Source organism: Platalea leucorodia (assembly GCF_965183815.1).
Source record: "Platalea leucorodia genome assembly, chromosome: 1".
In the NCBI taxonomy this organism is placed as follows: Eukaryota; Metazoa; Chordata; class Aves; order Pelecaniformes; family Threskiornithidae; genus Platalea; species Platalea leucorodia.
Genome location: NC_138823.1, coordinates 51,166,096 through 51,186,196, shown reverse-complemented (window position 1 = coordinate 51,186,196; position 20,101 = coordinate 51,166,096). Strand labels below are relative to the sequence as shown.

Here is a 20,101-nt window from a genome sequence, read left to right as displayed (position 1 = left end):
TCAATGTTTTTTCAAGTTTCATATCATGCCTCTTGGATATAAATATCCTGATCCATATGCTGTTTTGCTAAATGGTGCCCAGAAAAAGGAACCATGCATCTTCTCTCTTCGTTGGGTGCTTCACACATGGTGACTTCCCCTTCCACCTCAGCCTCATCGGTTTGGAGAGGAATCACCTTCCCACACACAGCCCTTCCAAATTTCCATGAGGGAAGGACTACCTTTGGGCCGACACAGCCTCCCGTTGCAAGGTGCCACCTCACCGCACTGCAGGATGCACCTGATGCACTAGCGACCCTCACTTGTCCCAGACCTGGGTCTTGCAGAAGAAGGAGCAGCTCTGCCACGTCCAAGCCACTACAGGTGGTACGAACCTGTACATGCAGTTGTTTTCCTGATGTCACCATGCTTTGATATGGAAACACCGTAGCTGACAGCCCTGCCTTATACATTCATCAGCCAACACTAAACATTCCCCAGGTATTATGGATACCCCGCTACCAAAATCTGAGCATTGCAGAGAATCTAAACCCCCTTTTTTGTTCTGGCTTCTCTCTGTTTTATATTTATCAATGCCACACATTATAGGGCAGAATGAGGAGTCTCTGTGGAGTTTTTATTTCAACACAAGAACAATGGTTTTCTTATTTCTAGTCCAGTCTTTGAGGAAAGATACCCTGCAATGGAATATATCCTGATCCATCTGTGATGAATGATGTGGATCTCTTTATACAGATGTTTATACAGTGTTAGTTAATTGTAATTACTTATTGTATTTCAAAGCAGCTGCAGCATGGCAAAGATCTGCTAAATGGTTACTGTTCTTCAGAGACACTGTGAACATTGGTTTCTAAAGGATAGGTGAGACCCAGCGTGAATCTATACCAAAGAGATTCCCCTGGAAAAAAGAGAAAGATGAAACTGAGTTTGCTTTTTGCAGCCCCATTCCAGCCTCGACTGCTGCTGCAGACATAGGTGCCCTTAGCATGACGTGGTGGGAGAGGAATTTCAGCATGAAACGTGGCACAGATGGGCCAGAGAAGGGACATTTTGCACATCCTCTTCACCTCCAGTCCCCTGCCTCATCCAGCTCCCTCCTGCCTCTAGCAAATGTTATTTTCTTTAGCTTCCTTGTGTGGGTGCTGACAAAATGCAGACCTACAGCAATCTTTTTTCCACTTGGGGAAATAGGGAAGCCTGAACTAAGCCTTCCCTGTTGATATTTGTACTGTGCTGTGTTTGGGTTTTTTTTATTTTTACATAACTTACAGCTCTGTTAATTCAATCACATTTGCTTCTGCTCACCCGCAAGCAGTTCACCATTATCAGCTTCTTGCTTGCTTACCTTCTCTGTGTCACCGTCAGGTGTGTGAAGCTCGTTCTTTGCTCCCTCCACATTAAAAGCACTTTGGAGGGTTTGCTTTGTCTGTTCAGATCCTTACATCTTTATCTAGCTGCTGCTGCTGTGCTGCTTCGATATAGGCAAAGATTTCCTTGATTATTTTAGTTTATTTTAAATTTCTTCTGATAATTCAGTCTACTTTTCCAACTCATCATCGTCTGGATCAGTCTAGAAACTGTACTTTCATTTTCCTAGAGTCAGCAGGAGGTGAGAACAGTAGTTTGGCTAGAAGAAAGATATGTGTCCCATATGCACCGATCAGTGACCGATGGCTTTTGCCAGCTGCAGTGTTCTGCAGCTCACGGCCCTCCTCAGCGAGCTGGTGCTTTCATATTTAATACTTGATCATTTCATTCCATGAATTTTCCTAATGATTTTTTTTAACCCATGCAGCCTTTTAGCTTCTACTCTATCCTGTGGTAAGCAGTTGGACAGCATAGCCACATTTAGGGTGGAGAAATACTATCTTTTGTTTGTGTCGAACCTGTTAGCATGTTGTTCCTTCACCGAGATACTATTAGTGCTGTGCTATATCACTTGTGGCACCATAAGCTAAGAAAAGAAAAAAAAACTCAGTACTTTTTATTGTTTTGGAATAAAACGTGTCAGTTTTGTAAGTAAAAATAAAGTGGCCTATAATGAATATGATGTCAAGTGTAAATCGCAAATCAGAGCTGACAATTGAATGTCTGAAAATCTGATGTTGCAATTTTTCCCTTTTCTTTAAGACCTTTGAACAAATCATTGGGGGCTGGCAACATCTGAAAGTGCTTAGGTGAAAGTGGCAAGCAGAGGTGTGATCAAAGCCATTTTCATAGCAGACATAAAAATCATACCGTATCTGATTTAAAACAAGGTAAGCAAAACCTAACCTGCCTGCTGGAGAAGATTCCATTGAAACTAGTTTTAGCTATCATGAGGCTCAAGTAGCATGCTTGGGACGCTGGAGGTTTGGATCTAAAGCAAACCCTCACCAACAGGCATTTAAATACGCTAGAGACTTCGAGTCTTGCGATGTTATGATGTTATGTATATGAAGAAAACTCACTTTAAATTATGCAGTCTGATGTTAGGGTGAAGTTAAATTCCATAAAAAATAATAATTTTCATTATCAGTTAAAAAATCACCCTGCATTTTAAGAAGATGTTCATAGGCATCTAGGAATGTAGGTTAAAAGAGAAGAAAAAAAAAAAAACTTTTTTAGCAAGGTACAAAATAATGTGTTTGGCTTCAGGCATTCTTTAAACTGCCTCTTTTCTAGGAAGGGAACACAGATGTGTGAGATTCCTGATTTAGTTCCAAGCCAATACTCTTAATTAACTTCAAATTGTTCAAATATATAACATCTCAGTGCAGGGAAGGAGCATCCTGGGGGTGTGCTGTGCTGCACTCAGGTGTCCGTTGGTCCCAAGGTCCAGCTGCAGCACCCCAAATTACTGCAAGGGGCCAATGTATGGCCCCGGTTTGGCACATGACTTCAGTGTATATGTGTTCTTTGGACACGTAAATAAGGCCAGAAGGGTGTCTATACTGAGAGGGATGCCTGGGATAGGAAACAGGGATATTGGTTAAACCTAGAAGAGCACATTTGGCCACTGCTTGCAAATGACACTGGGAATGTCTGGGCAAAGCAAACTGGTACTCAGGAAAGACATGGCAGCTCTGGAAGATGGAAACTGGTCCTAAACTGTAGGACTCGAGGATAAACAGTGGGCAAGGAGCAGGTAGGGGAGACTGGATTTGGCTGGGCCAAGGGATGGATTCTAGTAGTAGACAAAAAGGAAACAGAAAAAAGTATTTTCAATAAGTTTAAATTCACTGTACATATCTGTTCCTCCAATGGCAAAGTTTTTGGTTCACAAATCGAAAGGGAGTAGAAAATGCCTACCTGTGGCCTCGGCTAAGGCTGTCTCCCTCAGCTCCCAGCATGCGGCGAGTCAACGTCATTTGTTTGTGCCGATTGTGCACTGCACCGATCCCGTGGGTAGCGGCACCCAAAGCAGGTCTGGGGGAAATTAATAATTCTGTCTGCAGTGGTGGGTTTGAACAGCGTGCAGCAAACAGCGCCTAGAGCTGCCAGCTGAACACCCCGGGTGAAGGAAAATATTAAACTACTGCTCATTGTATGGTCGATGTCCTCCTTACGAACCCGCTGAGGTTGTGGTCCTGAGGAAACTTGAGTGCATGAGGATATGAGTGAGAGATCTTTATCCTACGCACAGGCAGTTGCAAAGAAATCTGATTTATTGAATTTGCAACTTCAATATTGTTCTTTTGCAATCCATATATTTGTATATGCATACACGTACGCATACACATACACATGCTTTTTGTACCTGATTTTTCTGCTATATTGCACTGGTAAGATACCACTGTAACTCCAATAACTTCAGGAGAATTGCTCAGAGCTAAAAGTACTGTAAATGAGTGGATAATCAAGTCTACAGTGTCACCCCCCCAGTTTCTGGGCTACATGCAAGGCAGTGTCCCGAGGACATATCTATACTGAATGCCACACTGTGAGGAGATCCCCAAGCAAGCAGCTAGAGAGCAAGCTCTGGATGGCTGTGTCAGTGTGGTACGATGCTATTAATTAGTCCTGAGTTAATTAGCCCTTCTGAGAGGCAGTGCTAATCTGGTTGTATTGCTTTGGGGACCCTACATAGGGTCTCGGCATGGGATTGTGCTGTGTCACACCTTGAGGATGTACCATCCCCTTCCGAGCCAAAGCGAGATCTGCCACACTGTGCTCCCCTGTGTCACACGGGTACGCCATTGGATTTTGGTGGGAAGGATGGTCTGTGTTGCTCAGTAGTGACCTCTTTCATTTACTGAGGAGCGGTGAGGAAGACCACAGGGGTGAAAGGAAAAGGCCATGGCAGAGGTCTGTAGAGTGGGCCTGAGTTGCAGGGAGAAGGTGAACATGGGATTAAATGAAAGAGGCTCAAACCAAAGAAAAGCAAGTATTTCTTCACGCAATGTGTAGTGAAGAAATGGAACTCCCTGTGCCAGCTTTTTGTGCATGTTGGACATTTATACAGGCTCAAAAAGCTAATTAGACGAATAAAGAAAAAAGTCACCCAAGGCTGTCAGGTGGCAAGACTCACTTTTGGCTAAGGAAGTCCTGGGGCAACACCCACTTGAGGCCAGGAAACTGGATCAAAGAAAAGTCACTACACCATTGCCCTAGTCATACCCTTTTTCCCAGTCACCTGCTGGTGGCCAGTGTTGCTGCCGGGCCACTGACTCAAGTGAATTTTTGGTCTGTCCCAGTAGAGCTCTTTCCAGGTGTCACCATGTCGTATTTGTATCGCGTCTCACGGGTGTTCTCCAAACAAACTCAAAGGAGCCTCTTGTGGTTGACTTAAAACAAAGTGCCTCCATTAGAAGTGGTCAGCTAGTAGACATGTCCTTGAAAGAGGCTGTCACCATGACTAGGACAACAGAACAAACAATAATGCGAAATCGTGTGATTATTTTGTGCAGGGGTTGACCTATACTGCAGAAGAAATGCATGCCACCAACTCATGGCTTACACTGAGAACAAGGCATAACATAACCCAAGAATACATTTCTTGGATAAAGGTTTAGGCCAACTGGAACAAAATTAGATAGCAGCAGAAATACAGTACAAATACCACGACACTGGGTGTCTCATACTGAGAAAAATGAGATACAATTCAAGCATGCGTTGCCACAGATAGATTAGCACAAGTATTTTTGATCTTTAACAAAAGCTCTTGCTTAGTGACATCAAACACTACAGAAGTATCAAGTAGCATCTAAAAGGAAATGAAACCTTGGTTAGAGTAAACAAGTGAAGTAAGCAAAGAGTCGTGGTGCTGTATGTTGAGCAGACTGATTGATATTTGTCAGGCTTCCAAAGCTGCGCTCCATCCCTACATTCAAGGCAAGCAAACAAGAAAAGGAAATTCAGGAAAAGATGATAATTAGCAGTTGCTCCCTCAGAAAAGGCTTGGAGGTTTTCAAATTGGCTCCTGCCTTTCTAAGCCTTACAGGAGTCAGCCCAGAGAAACTGTGTGTATTAAATAAATATGGGTAATATAACAACATTATTCATATGTTCAGGCACTCCTTTGAACAACCAAGTGAGCCAAGAATCTAATGAACTAACAGTTGAATGTAACCTCTGGATAACCCTTTAATCTTTTCCTCCATTCCCCTTGAAAATCTGAGGAGGGAAACACTAGAAGACAACAGATTGAAAAAGCCCGACCAAGGGAACTAGTGGCGGACAGCTAGGCATGGGTGTTTCTCTTGTTTGCAAATTTTAGCAATTAAGGAAGTGTTGAAAGATTCTGAAAGCCTGTTATCATTGAGAGAAACAGACTCTTAAGGTTTAAAAGTCAGATGATCTGTAAATAGGGTAAAAGACTGATTGGCTTTAGTTGATGGTAAGTCAAAAGTCAGTTCAGACTTCCCCCCTCAAATAACCTTAAAAACATAAGCTGTCAAATCTGAAAATGGGCAGTCATTCTTCTTCTGATGGCACAGCCTGTAAATACCAAAGCAACACATACTGTAATAACCAGGCACTGTTGAGAGGAGCTCTAAAACCCCATCTGATCCTCCATATGTTGTAAGAGAAGTAAGAGTTTCTGAAGGAGACAGACTCCGCAGCGAGTAGAAAATGCCTGAAAGATTCTGGAGGTGGCTTTGTGGGCAGATATTACTATGAGAAGGAAAGCAGAAGTCAAAAAAGTCAGATATTGATTAGGAAAAGGTGTGAATAAGGTTGAAAGATTTACAAATAACCCATTAGAAGCTATCATCTAATAAAAACCATGATCTTTTATTTTATGCCAGAAAATTAATTATATTGAATTAAGCCAAAAGAACAAAGGTGTTTGGAAATTAAATATGTCAAAGGATGAATGGATCAACATGAATCTTAAATTCATCAGGAATGATGACCTAGCTGCCAAATCAAATGCAGGTTCACAAATGTAATTAAGAAAATCAAAATAGTCCTGCGTCAATCATTAAACAATTAGAGCATGGGGAGTAATGAGAGGCAAGAAAGGATGGCAGGCAAGAAAAAAGGAAACATCTAAGCGCTGTGTTCTGCAAAAAAGTATGAATGACTCTGAAAGGTGGGCATTTCTCTGAATTAAAAAAAATCTTAGTATGTCTTTTGGCTTCCAGGTGCTGTTGATCTCTGTCTCATTTGCTGCAAAGACAGTTTTGTTTCCACTTACCTTCTGCCTGTTACTTGCGCAGAAGGACACAATTCACCTTGCGGAGGTGTTGCTATACCATGTGCCTGCATGATTTGATTTTGCCGAAGTGCCTGGGCCAACAAAGAGGCATAATTTTGTTACTGAACTTTTAGCCACTTTTCTAAACGTTGGTCCCATAAACAAGAATGAAGGTTGCATGAGATCAAGCGTCTGGAGGGGACACAAAAATTAAACAAACAACCCAACAAGAAAGAAATCATTAGGGACATCTACTAGTCCAGAGCTCACTTGTTGGATGCAGTCAACACAGTAGCATGTATGGCCATGAGATTTTTAATTGTGAGCATCTTGGATCTGCTTTACATTTTAAATCTTAAAGCAAGCACTCTGCATTGCTCCCTGTGGTCCACACAAAGGTAATGGGTCGGTGCGACGCTCAGTGGGAATCCATGCCACTGGCAAAGTTAACAGCACCATTTCTACAGCAGATTCTCCTGCAGCAGATTCTCCTGCAGCAGATTCTGGTCTGTTCTGCTTTGGACATCCAGTAAGAGCACTGCCTAAGCAAGTCCGACATCTGCAGCAGAAAGAGCCATGAATGTGCTTTGCTTTGCACCATCCCACAGAAGTCTGCTGTTGAAAACATAGGCTTAGAAGCTAATGAATGAGAGATGCAGCGCAAACCAGCCTGAACCATCTTGCACCTACTTAAAATCTAGTGGTGTGCTTAAAAGAAAAATAATGGCATAGATGAAACGCATTTTTCTGCAGAACAGCAGAATTCTATCTTCTCTTTGTCCAATATACGGAATGTTCCCATTGATGTCTAGGACCAGACGCACCAGAAAAGACATTTTAGTCTTGGAGATTTTATTCCAAAATATAGCTAAGGATTGGGATATTACTTGTATAGATAATTGCTTACTACAAAAGCCAGCTGTTTAATACTTAAAAATAAATAAAGATTGAAATATCTCAATGATGTATTTCATTTTACCCTTTACTAAACTGCATTTGTGTGCTTAACGTTAACCTTCCCATTCAAATGTCATTAGCTGCTAATTAAGATGTTGATATGCTGATTGTATATCTTGCAGTAGAGATGATTTGCAGGCACTTACTAGGTGTTTATCAAACTCCAGCACACGTAGCGTTTAGCATAAGTGTGGCACATTTAATTTACTGAACACTGTCCCGGTTCTCCGCTCTTTTTTTCTAATACATAACGAGCAAAAGCAGTAAAAAACATGGCAAGTTGTCAGGAATCATCTCAGAAAAGAGGAAAAGTAAAGTAAAAGTCACCTAGGCACTTTTGTGTAAACAGTTTTTACCTCTGATTTCAATAAACCTGATGTAGAAATCTCTAAAAAGATCTCAGCATATTAATACCAAAATGAATAAGGCCTTGGAATTTGTCTGCTGCTTACATTGTCTCATAGTCAGGAACAAAAAGGCTCTTTAGCATTAATGGTTTGTTTCAAGCAACTTCCTTGTCACTAACAAGCAGCGTTGAAATCAAAGGCAGGCAGTGATGATTCTGCTCGTGCAAAAGCAGTTCTGCAGCACAGGGTACATTTTCACAGGACTTTTTAATATAATTTATGAATATTTGCTCGCAACATAATTGTCTTTTCTGCTGACATTTTCAAAGCAACACTGTGATTTGTTGGGTCTCCTGAGAGTCCGAGTACAAAACTGATAATTATATTAAATATACATAGACAATAAAGAGTGTGTTTACATAACTATGCCCATAAATATCTGATTGAACAGTCATTGTTCTCAAAACCCTTTTAAGCAGCTCTCAGAGGGATCCAATTCTAATGACATGATGGTTTAAAAGATGTTGCTCAGTCTTGTTCCATATTTAATTAACTTTCCTTTTTTAAACTTGTGATGGTGGAGACAATAACAAATAGCTCTGAAAAGAGAGCGAGCTTTGAAACATGAGTGAGACCTTGTCAGGCTTTTGTGTGCCACACACAGAAGAAGATCTGCACACATGAGTTGGTGGCCGGGGACGGCCCAGCTCCTGGGGGAGTGCATTGCTACAGCATTCACAGTTCACTACTACTAATAACAGCAGCAACAACAATAATAATAATTAAAGAAATCTTCTGCATACAAATTAGGGAAGCAACACAGGGAGGGAAAATGGATGTATTAAATGGAATTGGTAAAATGGGCCTTAGCTTGTTTATTTTTGTTCTGCTACAGAGCAGTGAAGCAAATACTTTAAAGAGAATGGCACATTGCCCACTAAGATGTAAAGGGCGTGTGAACATTAATTGAGCATCAGTGTATGCCTGAACACATTAGACAGGAATCAAGGTAACATTTTTGAATTCATGGACGGTCTTATCCTACGGAGTCCTTCACATTGCCTCATCCCAGACAGGGCTGCAACAGCAGCACAATATTCTGTTTTCACACTGAGCTATTTTTAATTGTCACCAATTAGAATTCATTTACTTTTATGTGTCCTGGTTGTCACAATATTAACATTTGTAAGTCTTTCCCTTTGCAGGCTGTGAGAATCTGTTGTGACATCTCAATAAAGCGGGATTCAATCAAGGTGTGAATGAATTGTTAATCTTGTTATAAATAGAAGGTGCCATATGTTGGTAAGGAAGGGACGTCTCTCTTTTTGTTGTTGAGGACAGTGGTAACGAAACAAAGTGAGTGGTCATGCCAGAATTACTAATAAAAGCCCAGTCACTGAGACATGGAGAGGACTCAGCTTTCCATGTGCTATCAAGAACTAAGTGATAACTCTTAATGTATCCTAGGCAGAGACGTTGAACTATTCTTTCTGGGGTTTGTGGAGTGACTCCTAAATCAGGGAAAGCAATGAGAGCACTGGACTAGGAGTGAACCAAAGAAGTTCAAAGAAGCCAGCAACGTGCGCTCACAGCCCAGAAGGCCAACCGTGTCCTGGGCTGCATCGAAAGCAGCGAGGGCAGCAGGTCGAGGGAGGGGATTCTGCCCCTCTGCTCCGCTCTGGTGAGGCCCCAGCTGGAGTGCTGCGTCCAGCTCTGGGGTCCTCAGCACAGGAAGGACATGGAGCTGTTGGGGTGGGTCCAGAGGAGGGCCACAAAAATGGTCAGAGGGATGGAGCACCTCTGCTGTGAAGAAAGGCTGAGAGAGTTGGGGTTGGTCAGCCTGGAGAAGAGAAGGCTGCGGGGAGACCTGATTGCAGCCTTTCAGTACTTAAAGGGGGCCTACAAGAAAGATGGGGACAAACTTTTTAGCAGGGCCTGTTGTGATAGGACAAGGGGTAATGGTTTTAAACTAAAAGAGGGTATTTAGACTAGATATAAGGAAGACATTTTTTACGAGGGTGGTGAGACACTGGAACAGGTTGCCCAGAGAGGTGGCAGATGCCCCATCCCTGGAAGCATTCAAGGCCAGGCTGGATGAGGCTCTGAGCAACCTGATCTCATTGAAGATGTCCCTGCCCACTGCAGGGGAGTTGGACTAGGTGACCTTCAAAGGTGTCTTCCAATCCGAACTATTCTATGATTCTAAGTTCTGATAACCTCCCTGTGAACTGAACCACCTAAAATGGATTGGAAAGTCTAACTTAGGCAACCAGCTATGAAAATTTCATAAAGGCCTAATACACATTTATTCCCAGATCATCTTTTGTTCAGATAAAGAATCAATGCATTTCCTCATAAATCCTGTGCTCAGATATTCTATCTGGGTAGATTGCTTCACTTCTGCAGTATAAATTCCATATATATACCTGCTTTAGGTTTGTGACGTTTCCTAAACGCAGCTCTGGCAAACAAGCAGAAGGACTAATTGTTTTATTAAACTATCACTTACAGTAAAGCTCATGTCCACTTGAAATCTTGGGAATAAAGCCAGTCTCGGAGGTAAAATGATACCTTGTCCATCAATCTATCCACACAACCTTTGAAGAGATTTATCCTCTCACATTAGGTTAAGGGTATGAGGAGGGGCTTCTCTCGGCTTTTGCTGACCCAGGGCAGAGAAAGGCATGCCATAGCTGAAATGCACACACGCGCGCAGAGAGCCGTGTCTTTTCTTCCAACAGGCAAGATGATCTGCCTCTCCTGTTGATTTTTCTAACCACTGCGGTAATTCCCCAAGGAATACTCTGCTCTCATTGGGAAGTTCGCATGTCTTCCATAATCTGTTTAAACAGCTATTTAGGTATCACTGAGAAACCTGTTACTTTAGAAAAGGTAAGAGCATTCCAGCACTTGATACTAGCAGCCAGCTCTCAGAAGCCACCTGGGGCCGCCTGCGGCCGTAAGACCCCTCCATTCCCCCGCACCGACCTGAAGGGACAATTGATGCATAAAGCCTTCATCGCGTTTGCTGTTGCTCTGTTTACTCTTCCTTTATTTACATATCTAGAAATTCAACATCTTTGCATGTTTTGCAAGCTGTCATGACATGAGACGCTAGTAATATGCTATGTTTTGCTTGCTAACATATTTTTGACATATTTTAGCTTTTGATTATAAGATTGCATCTTTCCCAGCTACCATCTGTCTCAACTCAGTGGCACTCTGGCATTTACAAAAACAGTAGGGTGTAATATTTCTTATATACTTGAACTCTACTAGAAACATGTTATTTTCAGTCTTAACCAATATGTCACACTTTCACACACGAAGGCTGAAATGCCTTATATCCTTTAAGGTATCTGTCAGAAATAAAGAACATATCATCACATTCAATTTGGCTGAGATGGGTAATATATTAATGAGAATAAGAATGGGAACAGTTTCTGACTTATAAATAGAACTGGCATTTTACAAGCCTTGTGTACTCGTGCCTGTATTTATCCTTTTGTCAGCACAAATAAGATATTCATACAAAACCCAAGAATTTCCTTTTTGCGTTTGGCAAAATATGCACAATATTCTCAAAGCTGTAGGTTTAAACACGACACATTTTTTTCTGGGAATATCTGGTAACCAGAGACCTTCAGACTTTACTTCTTTCCTCTCCGTCCTCCATCTGTGGAGAGTCAAAATGTGACATTCAGCAAACTGGAAATCACACTTTATATCTACCCTGACAGCAATAGGCAAGCATCTCCAGCTATTTGCACTGTTGTGATGTGCAGCTCTTTAACTGCAGTATTTCAGCAACACTGGTTTCCATGGGATGAATCCAGTAATTCAAGCAATAGGGTAAGATACTAAAATAGCTGGAGAATGGTTTTTTGGTGCTCTTTCAAAGGCCAGCTGGAGTAGTGGGGGGATCCTGATAGGCAAGGAGAGTTTTTATCCCCGTCTTTCTTCTTCTTGAAATTGCAGGCAGTCAGGAGCCAAAAGCTGTGAGGTCTTGTGACAGCTCCCCCGGGGCCATGGTGCTAGCGAGCATCATCCCATAGTGTGCACCACCTCCAATTCTGCTACCCACGTCAGAAGAGAGCGTGAGGGATATGAGGTTAACAGTGCTACTGGCAGAGCTGTAGTGGCTCCCAGTTGTCAGTACTAGACCCAGCTCACTAAATAATATCACATTAAAATACACTGATAATTATACACAGAAGATGTGTGGTGACTCCTCTGGCAACCAACATGTCAAGCGTACAGGTATGAAACTGTTGAGACTGCAAAATAAAACAAACTAACAAACCAAACCAGAAAACAGTGACTATTACCCTCAAGCACACATTGCTTTGCAGTGGGCCAGCAGATCTCTTTCTACAATTACGTTTAGTTAAATACCCAGCTCTGAGAAAAGTGACCTTCTACTGAGCGGTGTATACAATGGGTGCATCCTGATGCAATGGGATTCCAGATCTTGGTGGTCCTTTAAGCACAGGAGTGGTAATAATAATGCTACTTTCAAAGGAAGAAGACAAGACACAAGCACGCTCACACATAATGGTAAACTGAATTTATTTCCTTTTGGAAAACAATTCCAGTAATCTCCAGGTTCAGACCGCAGAGTAAACATTAATAACAGTAACATACAGGTTAGTTCAACTGATTCAAGAATTTGGCCGTGTGAAATCATTGAGGAAAGTCTTGAACACTCAAAGCTTCAAATGGTATCCAGAAAAAAAAATTTCTTTGACAATCTACATAACAACTATTGCATATATGGTAATGCTATCTGTCATATCGCAAGGCTTACAAATATATATACGGGCCTTATTCAACTGTGGGTTCCTGCTCTGTGAGAAAGAGTCTCTTCATATTTTTTGCAAGAATCTTCAGCAATAAAAAATAGTCTTGGATTCATCCGTTTGTATACCAAAAGAGAGATTTCTAGACTGAAGTTTAAACGAAAGGAAGGCCAAACAGCTGTAACGGAACATAGCTATTACCTTCTCCCACCTCCTTGAAAATGACACTTTTTCTTAAGCTATTTTTTTCCCCTCACACAGTATTATTATTATTTGTATCCTTCTTGAATAGGGCCCAAGTCCACTTGTCTTTATAAGACCATTTTAGTATCAGACAACATAATACATGTGCAACACTTTATATACAGGAAGTCTATCCGGTGCTCAAAAGTTCAAACACATGAACATCCAACAGTTTTGATAATACAAGTTTTATGGTACAATACAATGTTTCTGAATAATATACATTAACAATGAAAGTTTCGTGCAAAGAGTAAAACGTGTTCCCTTTTTGTGCCACAAAGAATTCTCTGGAAGAGACGGGCCTTGCACTAACTGCTGTGCTGGGTCATCGTATGATTCTGTAACAAAAATAAAAGAAACAGCTTAGTCACAGGACAGGCATTTCTGTGTGAAGGAAAGATGCAAGAACCATTCTCCCAACATATCTCGCAAAATGATGGACTGGAAAGAGAATATGTTTGATCCCTCCCTGTTTTAAAGCAGCCAGAAGAAGCGTCATTATCAAAGAGAGGAGTTTTCCCCAGCTGTTTCACACCGGTGTTCCTTCCATCTGCCACAAGAAGGGCAATGCGCTCTCTCTAGGTAGGTTTGGGCTGACCTGCCCCAGCGAAACCGCATACCAGGTCAGCAGTTCTGGTGTCCGCTTACATACCGCTCATGGTTTATGCATTATGCAAATGAGAAGCGCATTTATTTGTCATAAAAGACCTTGCTGCCTACAAACCAAAAATATGCTACTTGGACTGTGCTTCCTAGGCTGTGGCACCACTTCAAATGCTTTATTGCATTAAAACCTATTTCCCCCTAAACAGTACACACAGTATATTCTGGTAAGAGTCATTCTGTGCCCAGCAGAGAGCTCAAAGACTGATGAGAAAACAGGAGGCGCTGCCACAGCCCTTCCTTCGGTCACCAAAAACCACAGGTATTTTTCCTCAAGTGAATGCAGTGCCTTATGTGAGGTGACACAGCGTGGACGTTGGAGCCTGAAACTCTCCTTTCCCATACGAGTAATCACCAAATCCAGCAGCAAACGCAAGTTTCACCCTTTCTCCTACCGCTGCCCTAATCGTGTCGACCGCTTTTAGGGATGAGAGATGCTATTTCAATGCCTGCAGTGGCTCAGATCCTTCACAAGCATCGAGCTAAGAGCAAGAATCCAATCTAATACATGTTAAATCTTCTACAATGTACACTGGATCCACAGCTAACTGGAAAAGGTCTGTGAATGCTACTTCTCAGATACCAGGGCAGCCACTGATTAGTGATGAATTTTCCCCCTAGTAATCTGGGCCAGATTTGGGCCAGTGACCCAGAGGGCAGGTGTCTCACGTTCCATAATTTGCTCCCAGCACGCCCAGTCCCTTCACTCTGTTTTATTAAGTTAATCTGTCTTAAAACCCCTTCGGACTAAAGCACTTCAGGATGAACCTGTTCCCAAAAGACAGTCATCATTTTCAATGAAGTAAACATCTACTGAACCATACCCTCCAGAGCCACCCACGAAAAGACACACGAAAACACCCTTGGCGAAACAAATGTGAAACACGGCATGACTGCAGACCAGCCTGAGAGCTCTCCCTCCCTTCCTCCTTCTCTCTCCCTAAACTGTGCACGCACACAAACAATAGTTCATGGGACATTTGGCAAGGAAAGGATCTTACAGTAAGACTGAGGAATTTTTAATGTAGTGCCATTCTCAAGATTAAAGGAGAATGACCCAGTGACACTTAAAGATGCAATTTCCAGATGTGAATACAAAATGATTTAATGCTGATGGCAGGAATTCCAGACTGTCCAAGGCCAGAGAGTGTTAAAAAAATACACTCTACCACTTGATTTCATCTAGCTTCTTATCCTTCCCATAAAATCATTTCAAAATGCGGTAAAGCAGTAACAATAGCTGCAGACTAAAATGTTGGCGGGTCACAGGCAACAGGCTCTGACTTTAAACAGGAAAAGCAAGGAAATTAAGAGTTAAGCCTGACAGTCAGCCCTTTTGTCATCCTGTTGTGTCCATTTATTGCAGCACTTACAGCATAACACCACAGGCTTATTGGAGACCCTGCAGTACCTAGAAACAACAGGACAAGTTAAATATGGGGTGGCAGACTGAATTCTGATTTTTTCTCTGCTTCTGAGTAGGTGAAATCATATACCAGTTGTTACATTGCAGAGAGATTTTTTTTGGGGGGGGTGTCTTTTGTTTCTAATCTACTGAGAGCAAGCATGTCAGTCATGCCCATTTTTTATTTCTTTTCACTAAGTAAAAAACGCATAATGAGTTTGGGGTTGAATGAACAGTTACATATGAAGGAGTCAAAAGGTGTTTTAGAAGTTGCAGCCGTAACTCTGGCTGCAATGACATTTTTGATTAAAAAATAAGAAGGCCCAAATATGAAGGAGACAAAATAAAACACGGCACAAGGACTGACTTGCCCCTGCTCTCAGCGTCCCTGACTCCCATGCCCTGGTGCAAAATGTGATTCTCTAGAGATAATGAAGAGATAATAGAAGAAAACAAGTGTTGCGGAGAAGAGCAAGGCAGGGCAGGACACAAATGTTAGAAAATGCTTTAAGCAGTTTAGGCCTTAAAAAGGCATCTATAGTTATTGTAAACAGTCAAAACAAAACATGGTTTCCAAAGTAATTAAGGCTCCCCAAACGTGAGGGAGTAGGGAGAAATACCTATTTATTTGGCTAAGCGGCAAAAAAATGCAGAGTGGAAGCACTCCAGAAGCATAACATTGACAAGACAAGCAGGCGAAGGATGGGAGGAGAGAGATAAGAAAAGAAGGAAAATTCTGTAATCCCACAGAGAGCCATATTCCACTCCACCAAAAGCCATCTATTGGAGACCCCATGTCTAAGTGACTGAAAATTGCAAACATTAATCCCAGTTATGAACTGTTGTTGTTTTTATGAGGGGTGTTGTGTTTAAAAATTTAGGGCAAAAACTCTCCTCCATTATCCACACAGCAGATCTCGACTCTGATAGTCTCTTTGCCTTGTGTGCAGCGAGCTCCCCGCCTCCCCGGCAGTGGGAGTTCAGGCAGGCGGGGAAAGCAGAATTTGGAGCTCCCGCCGGCAGAGACACGGCAGGGACACGGGAGCGCGGTACACCCAGGGAGAGCACAGTATTACAGTCGAGATCCCCTGTGTGGCTCGGAGAGCACGTTGCCCTTCACTAAAGACACACGACACAAGCTTGAAACACACCTCCTCTGGAAACTTCAAACTAGTTTGCCTGAGTTCGGAGCAATTAGTACATCCACTTGCCAAAGAGAAGTCATTTAATTAAGTACAGGAGATATCATATGCTCCCCTTCTTTGCCTCCCCCAAATCTGATTGCGCATAAGCCCATCTTTGTAATTACGAGGTAGTCTCCCTACGAAGCAAAAATTTCAATTTCCTACTTACCCATGGAAAGGGAAAAATATTTTTTCTTAACATAATGTTTCCTGGACTTCAGCAATAGCTATGCTAACATTTCCAAGAGCTGTGATTTCATGAGGAGAAACTAGTTTGCAAACAGAAACGCAAGCTTTGCATGCACAAAATGGAGGCACAGTGAAGCAGGAGGTCTGTGTGTCACTGCATTTGTTACCGCATTAGACACAAACGAAGCCAGGAAAACTGTCCTACATCCCCAATGTCTCTGTCTCGGTATTATTTGGAAAGCAGCTATATTACCTGGGAAAACCTGAATTCAGCATATTTCACAAGCAAAATAAACTCTTAAAATGTATTTACTCTGTTCCTAGAGATAATTATTTTTGTTAGCAGATCCCAGAATCCCAACTGTTATGTGAACTGCTGTAAAATTATATGCCACCACTTTTCTGGATGAAAATGCTTTGAGATATCCCTGTTGTTAGTGCTAAGGAGTTAAAAACATGCACAGATTTCACTGTAATACCGGGTGGAAGAATCTCCTCTGCAAGAAAAAATAAATATAAAAAGGTTTCTTTGCAGAAATGCTTGAGACAGAAGAGGTAATAATACTTTTCGTTGTTTGGTGTATGTCTTTGTGTTTCAGATAGAACATGAGAAGTATTAGCTAGCAAAAAGCTCCTGCCCACAGCATCAAAATTAATGAAGAAAAAAATATCCACAGATATCCACAGACTCACTAGCCCATTAGAATCTTTAATGTGAACTGTGGTTGCATTCAATTTAAATGGGACTTCTGTTTTTTATGACTAGATGAAACAAGATATGGTTGTACCTGACAAACAGTGCAAAGAGGGTACATGTGAAAAAATACAAAGATGAAATGTAGACGCATTATTTCAACAGATGGTAACAGTACCACAGCAGCATGTTATTTTTTCCTTAGTTCAAGAACACAAACATAAGTAATCAATCATCACTGATTAAGTAATTATGGTACCCTACATGTTATCACTTATCTGGAATCCTTTATCTGTGTACGTTACAGATCATCTTGTATTTTTTTGCATTAAAAAAAAAAAAAAAGCACCCCACCGCGCTGCAATACAGTTCCAGGTTGTAAAACAGAACTCTACATTACTATCAACCTTTAAGCACTACATTTTTTTTTAACAAAAGCAATTGGTTTCCAACAGGCTGGATAATAAGTCTTTTGACCTGCATTCTTCTCTGACCCATTAAGGTCACCCCTGTGCTCGGGCATATAGCTGACTTAGGAAATGCCTGCAAGTCCTGCATTTCATCTCCTGCCCACTCAAAATAAAGCTTTCTTTAAATGTGTCTGTACGGGTCCCTGAAGACCAGGGAGGCATCCCTGTAGTGGGCAATGGAGGGACAGAAGCTTCTGCCTTTATTAATGAATGCAGACCATTATGAGTCTGGCTGGCTCCTGCACTGTTCCCAGAAGCATATACTGTACGTGACTTAAAATGCTAGAATATTGACACAAAGCGAGCTGGGCACCCCTAAGGAAAATTACTCCTTGGATATAATGTAGGCTCGTAACAGCTATTAGAGTACAAAATAAAACCCTCCGGGATCAAACTGACATATACCGCATTCTACCTACTCCTCAAACATTAGAAGAATTTCTTTGTGAAGGCATTCTCAAGGACAGCATTAAACTGACTTTTGTAGCAATCTGCAACAGCTTTTTGGCTTACAGCTTTTAGTACTAAATCTCTAGTTTGAATCAATATAAGTACTATATCTTCCACATTAATCAATACATTTGGTTCAATACACGTTCTATTAAATTATACTTTCTAATCAAGATTTTCTGCTTCTCTTCCCTTCTTTTTATTCCAACTTCTTACCCTGTACCATACTTTTCAAACTGTCTGCTGCTAACAAGAGGATGTTGGATTTTCCAGAAGCCAAGGGGAAGAAAGAAAGGCTGGTGGAAAAGGCAAGACGAGCAAAACCTTAAGTGCAGCGGTAATGACAAATCAAAAATGCAGTTTCACAGTGTCAACATGGTTTCCAGAACTTCGGTCTGATGCTTCGTTACTTAACTGGTTGTCAAGACCTTTCACGCAGAAACCTCTGCATTGGGAACTGCTGAAATACTGCATCATGTGGAAAGGAGTGCAGGGGAGGAGGGAAGAGGGGTATTAAGTGGTAACACCAAAACCAAATAAATGAAACTTATTCAGACATAACTATAAGAAAAATCTCAGTAAACGTTAATTTTTATACCCTTTCTTCAAACTTGTGCTGCTTCAGTACTGCAGCACAGAGTTTCTGTCAAAGCCCCATTATATTGTGGCAGGGTTCTTTCCTGGTAAACTGTAATATGATTATACCCAAGACTAAATGGATGAGATATTTAGATTTGTGAGATACTAAGATTAAATACATACTATAAATTAAGATGTAAAAAGATATTATTTAGTCCAGGTCTTTGGGGATATTTGAAACATTTGGATAGAAGATGTCTCCAGCAATCTGAGTGATGTACACAGTTACAGTAAATGACTTTTCCACACCTGTGTTAGGCTTGGTGGAATGTGGTTATTCTTCATAAGCAGAGAATATGAAATGTAATGTCAAAATGATAAACATGTATATTGCAGGCATTTGCCACTGTCTTACGGATGAGAAACACTGCACTGCTGTCCCTCGTTTACAGCCAGTTTCTTTTTCTTGTCTCCATATAATCCCTGTGAACCTGCAGAGAAACTGTTGCATTTTCTTTTGACATTTAACATCATCTTACTCAGCTCACAACAGCATCTTATAATACTTTCTAGATGACACTGTGTCACCATTAAAGAAAAAGGTGAAATCGTGTAATGAAAGAGAAGAACAAGAATTCATAGAATTTAAAGACAGAAAAGACCCATTAGGGCATTTTCTCCACCCATCTCGCCAGTGCTGGATGATTGCCTGTAGTGTAATTTCAAGTGTTTTGCCCAGCCCAATTTTAATTAGAGCTTCCAGTGCTCCTCCTGGGAGACTGTTTCACAGCTTCACAGACCTCAGGGTTAGGATTTTTTTTCCTGATGTGCATCCCAGGAGAGGAAGAGGCTCAGCCAGCCCCCAATCACACATGAAACCAAATCTGCATAGTCAGGAGTGGGTTTCGGTCATTTCAAAGCATCTGAAAGCAGTAAACTTATTTTCAATGCCCCAAAACATTAAGGCCCCAGCTCCACTGCCGCTGCAAGCAATTAAGAAGATTCTGTTACATGGCCTTCTCAGGCTCAGTTGCTGGTAAAAATGTAGTATAGGTGGGATTTGTGTTCCCACAGTAAGGGTAACCACTTCCACTGTCCACCTCCACCAAATGAATGAGCTGAAGGTTAGGGACATATTTAGGTCCATTCTATGCTATAATCCTTAATTGTACTGACAGAGCAGCTATGAACACTCGGATTGTAAACATTTCCGTATTTTTCACGTAGGTGAAATACAAAGAGCAACTTCAGTTGAAGCTCTTCAACAGATGATGTGACCATAGATTATTTTCCCTCCCAGGTCCTTCCCTTCCTTTCATAAAACACAAACTACAAGAAATTGACTTTAACTGTTATAGCTGAAATCTATAGTTAGCTGGAACTAACAAATGTTTCTGCTGTGTTTCATCCCAGGAATTACAATGCTTCTGACACAAAAATGAATATATATTCAGATTTCAATGGTCACACATATCTGGAGTGAACAAGGGACCTAGAAA

The 20,101-nt window shown here is 41.5% G+C and overlaps 1 protein-coding gene across 1 annotated transcript in view; it reads right to left on the bottom strand.

Annotated features, from left to right (window-relative positions):
- Positions 1–12,539: 12,539 nt before the first annotated feature.
- The window catches only part of ZNF521 (zinc finger protein 521), a 235,084-nt gene continuing 227,522 nt past the window's right edge, over positions 12,540–20,101 (bottom strand). Inside the window, exon 9 of the mRNA XM_082315101.1 lies at positions 12,540–13,306. Coding sequence (XP_082171227.1) covers positions 13,277–13,306 — 30 coding nt within the window. The 3' untranslated portion in view covers positions 12,540–13,276. The remainder of the gene's footprint in view (positions 13,307–20,101) is intronic.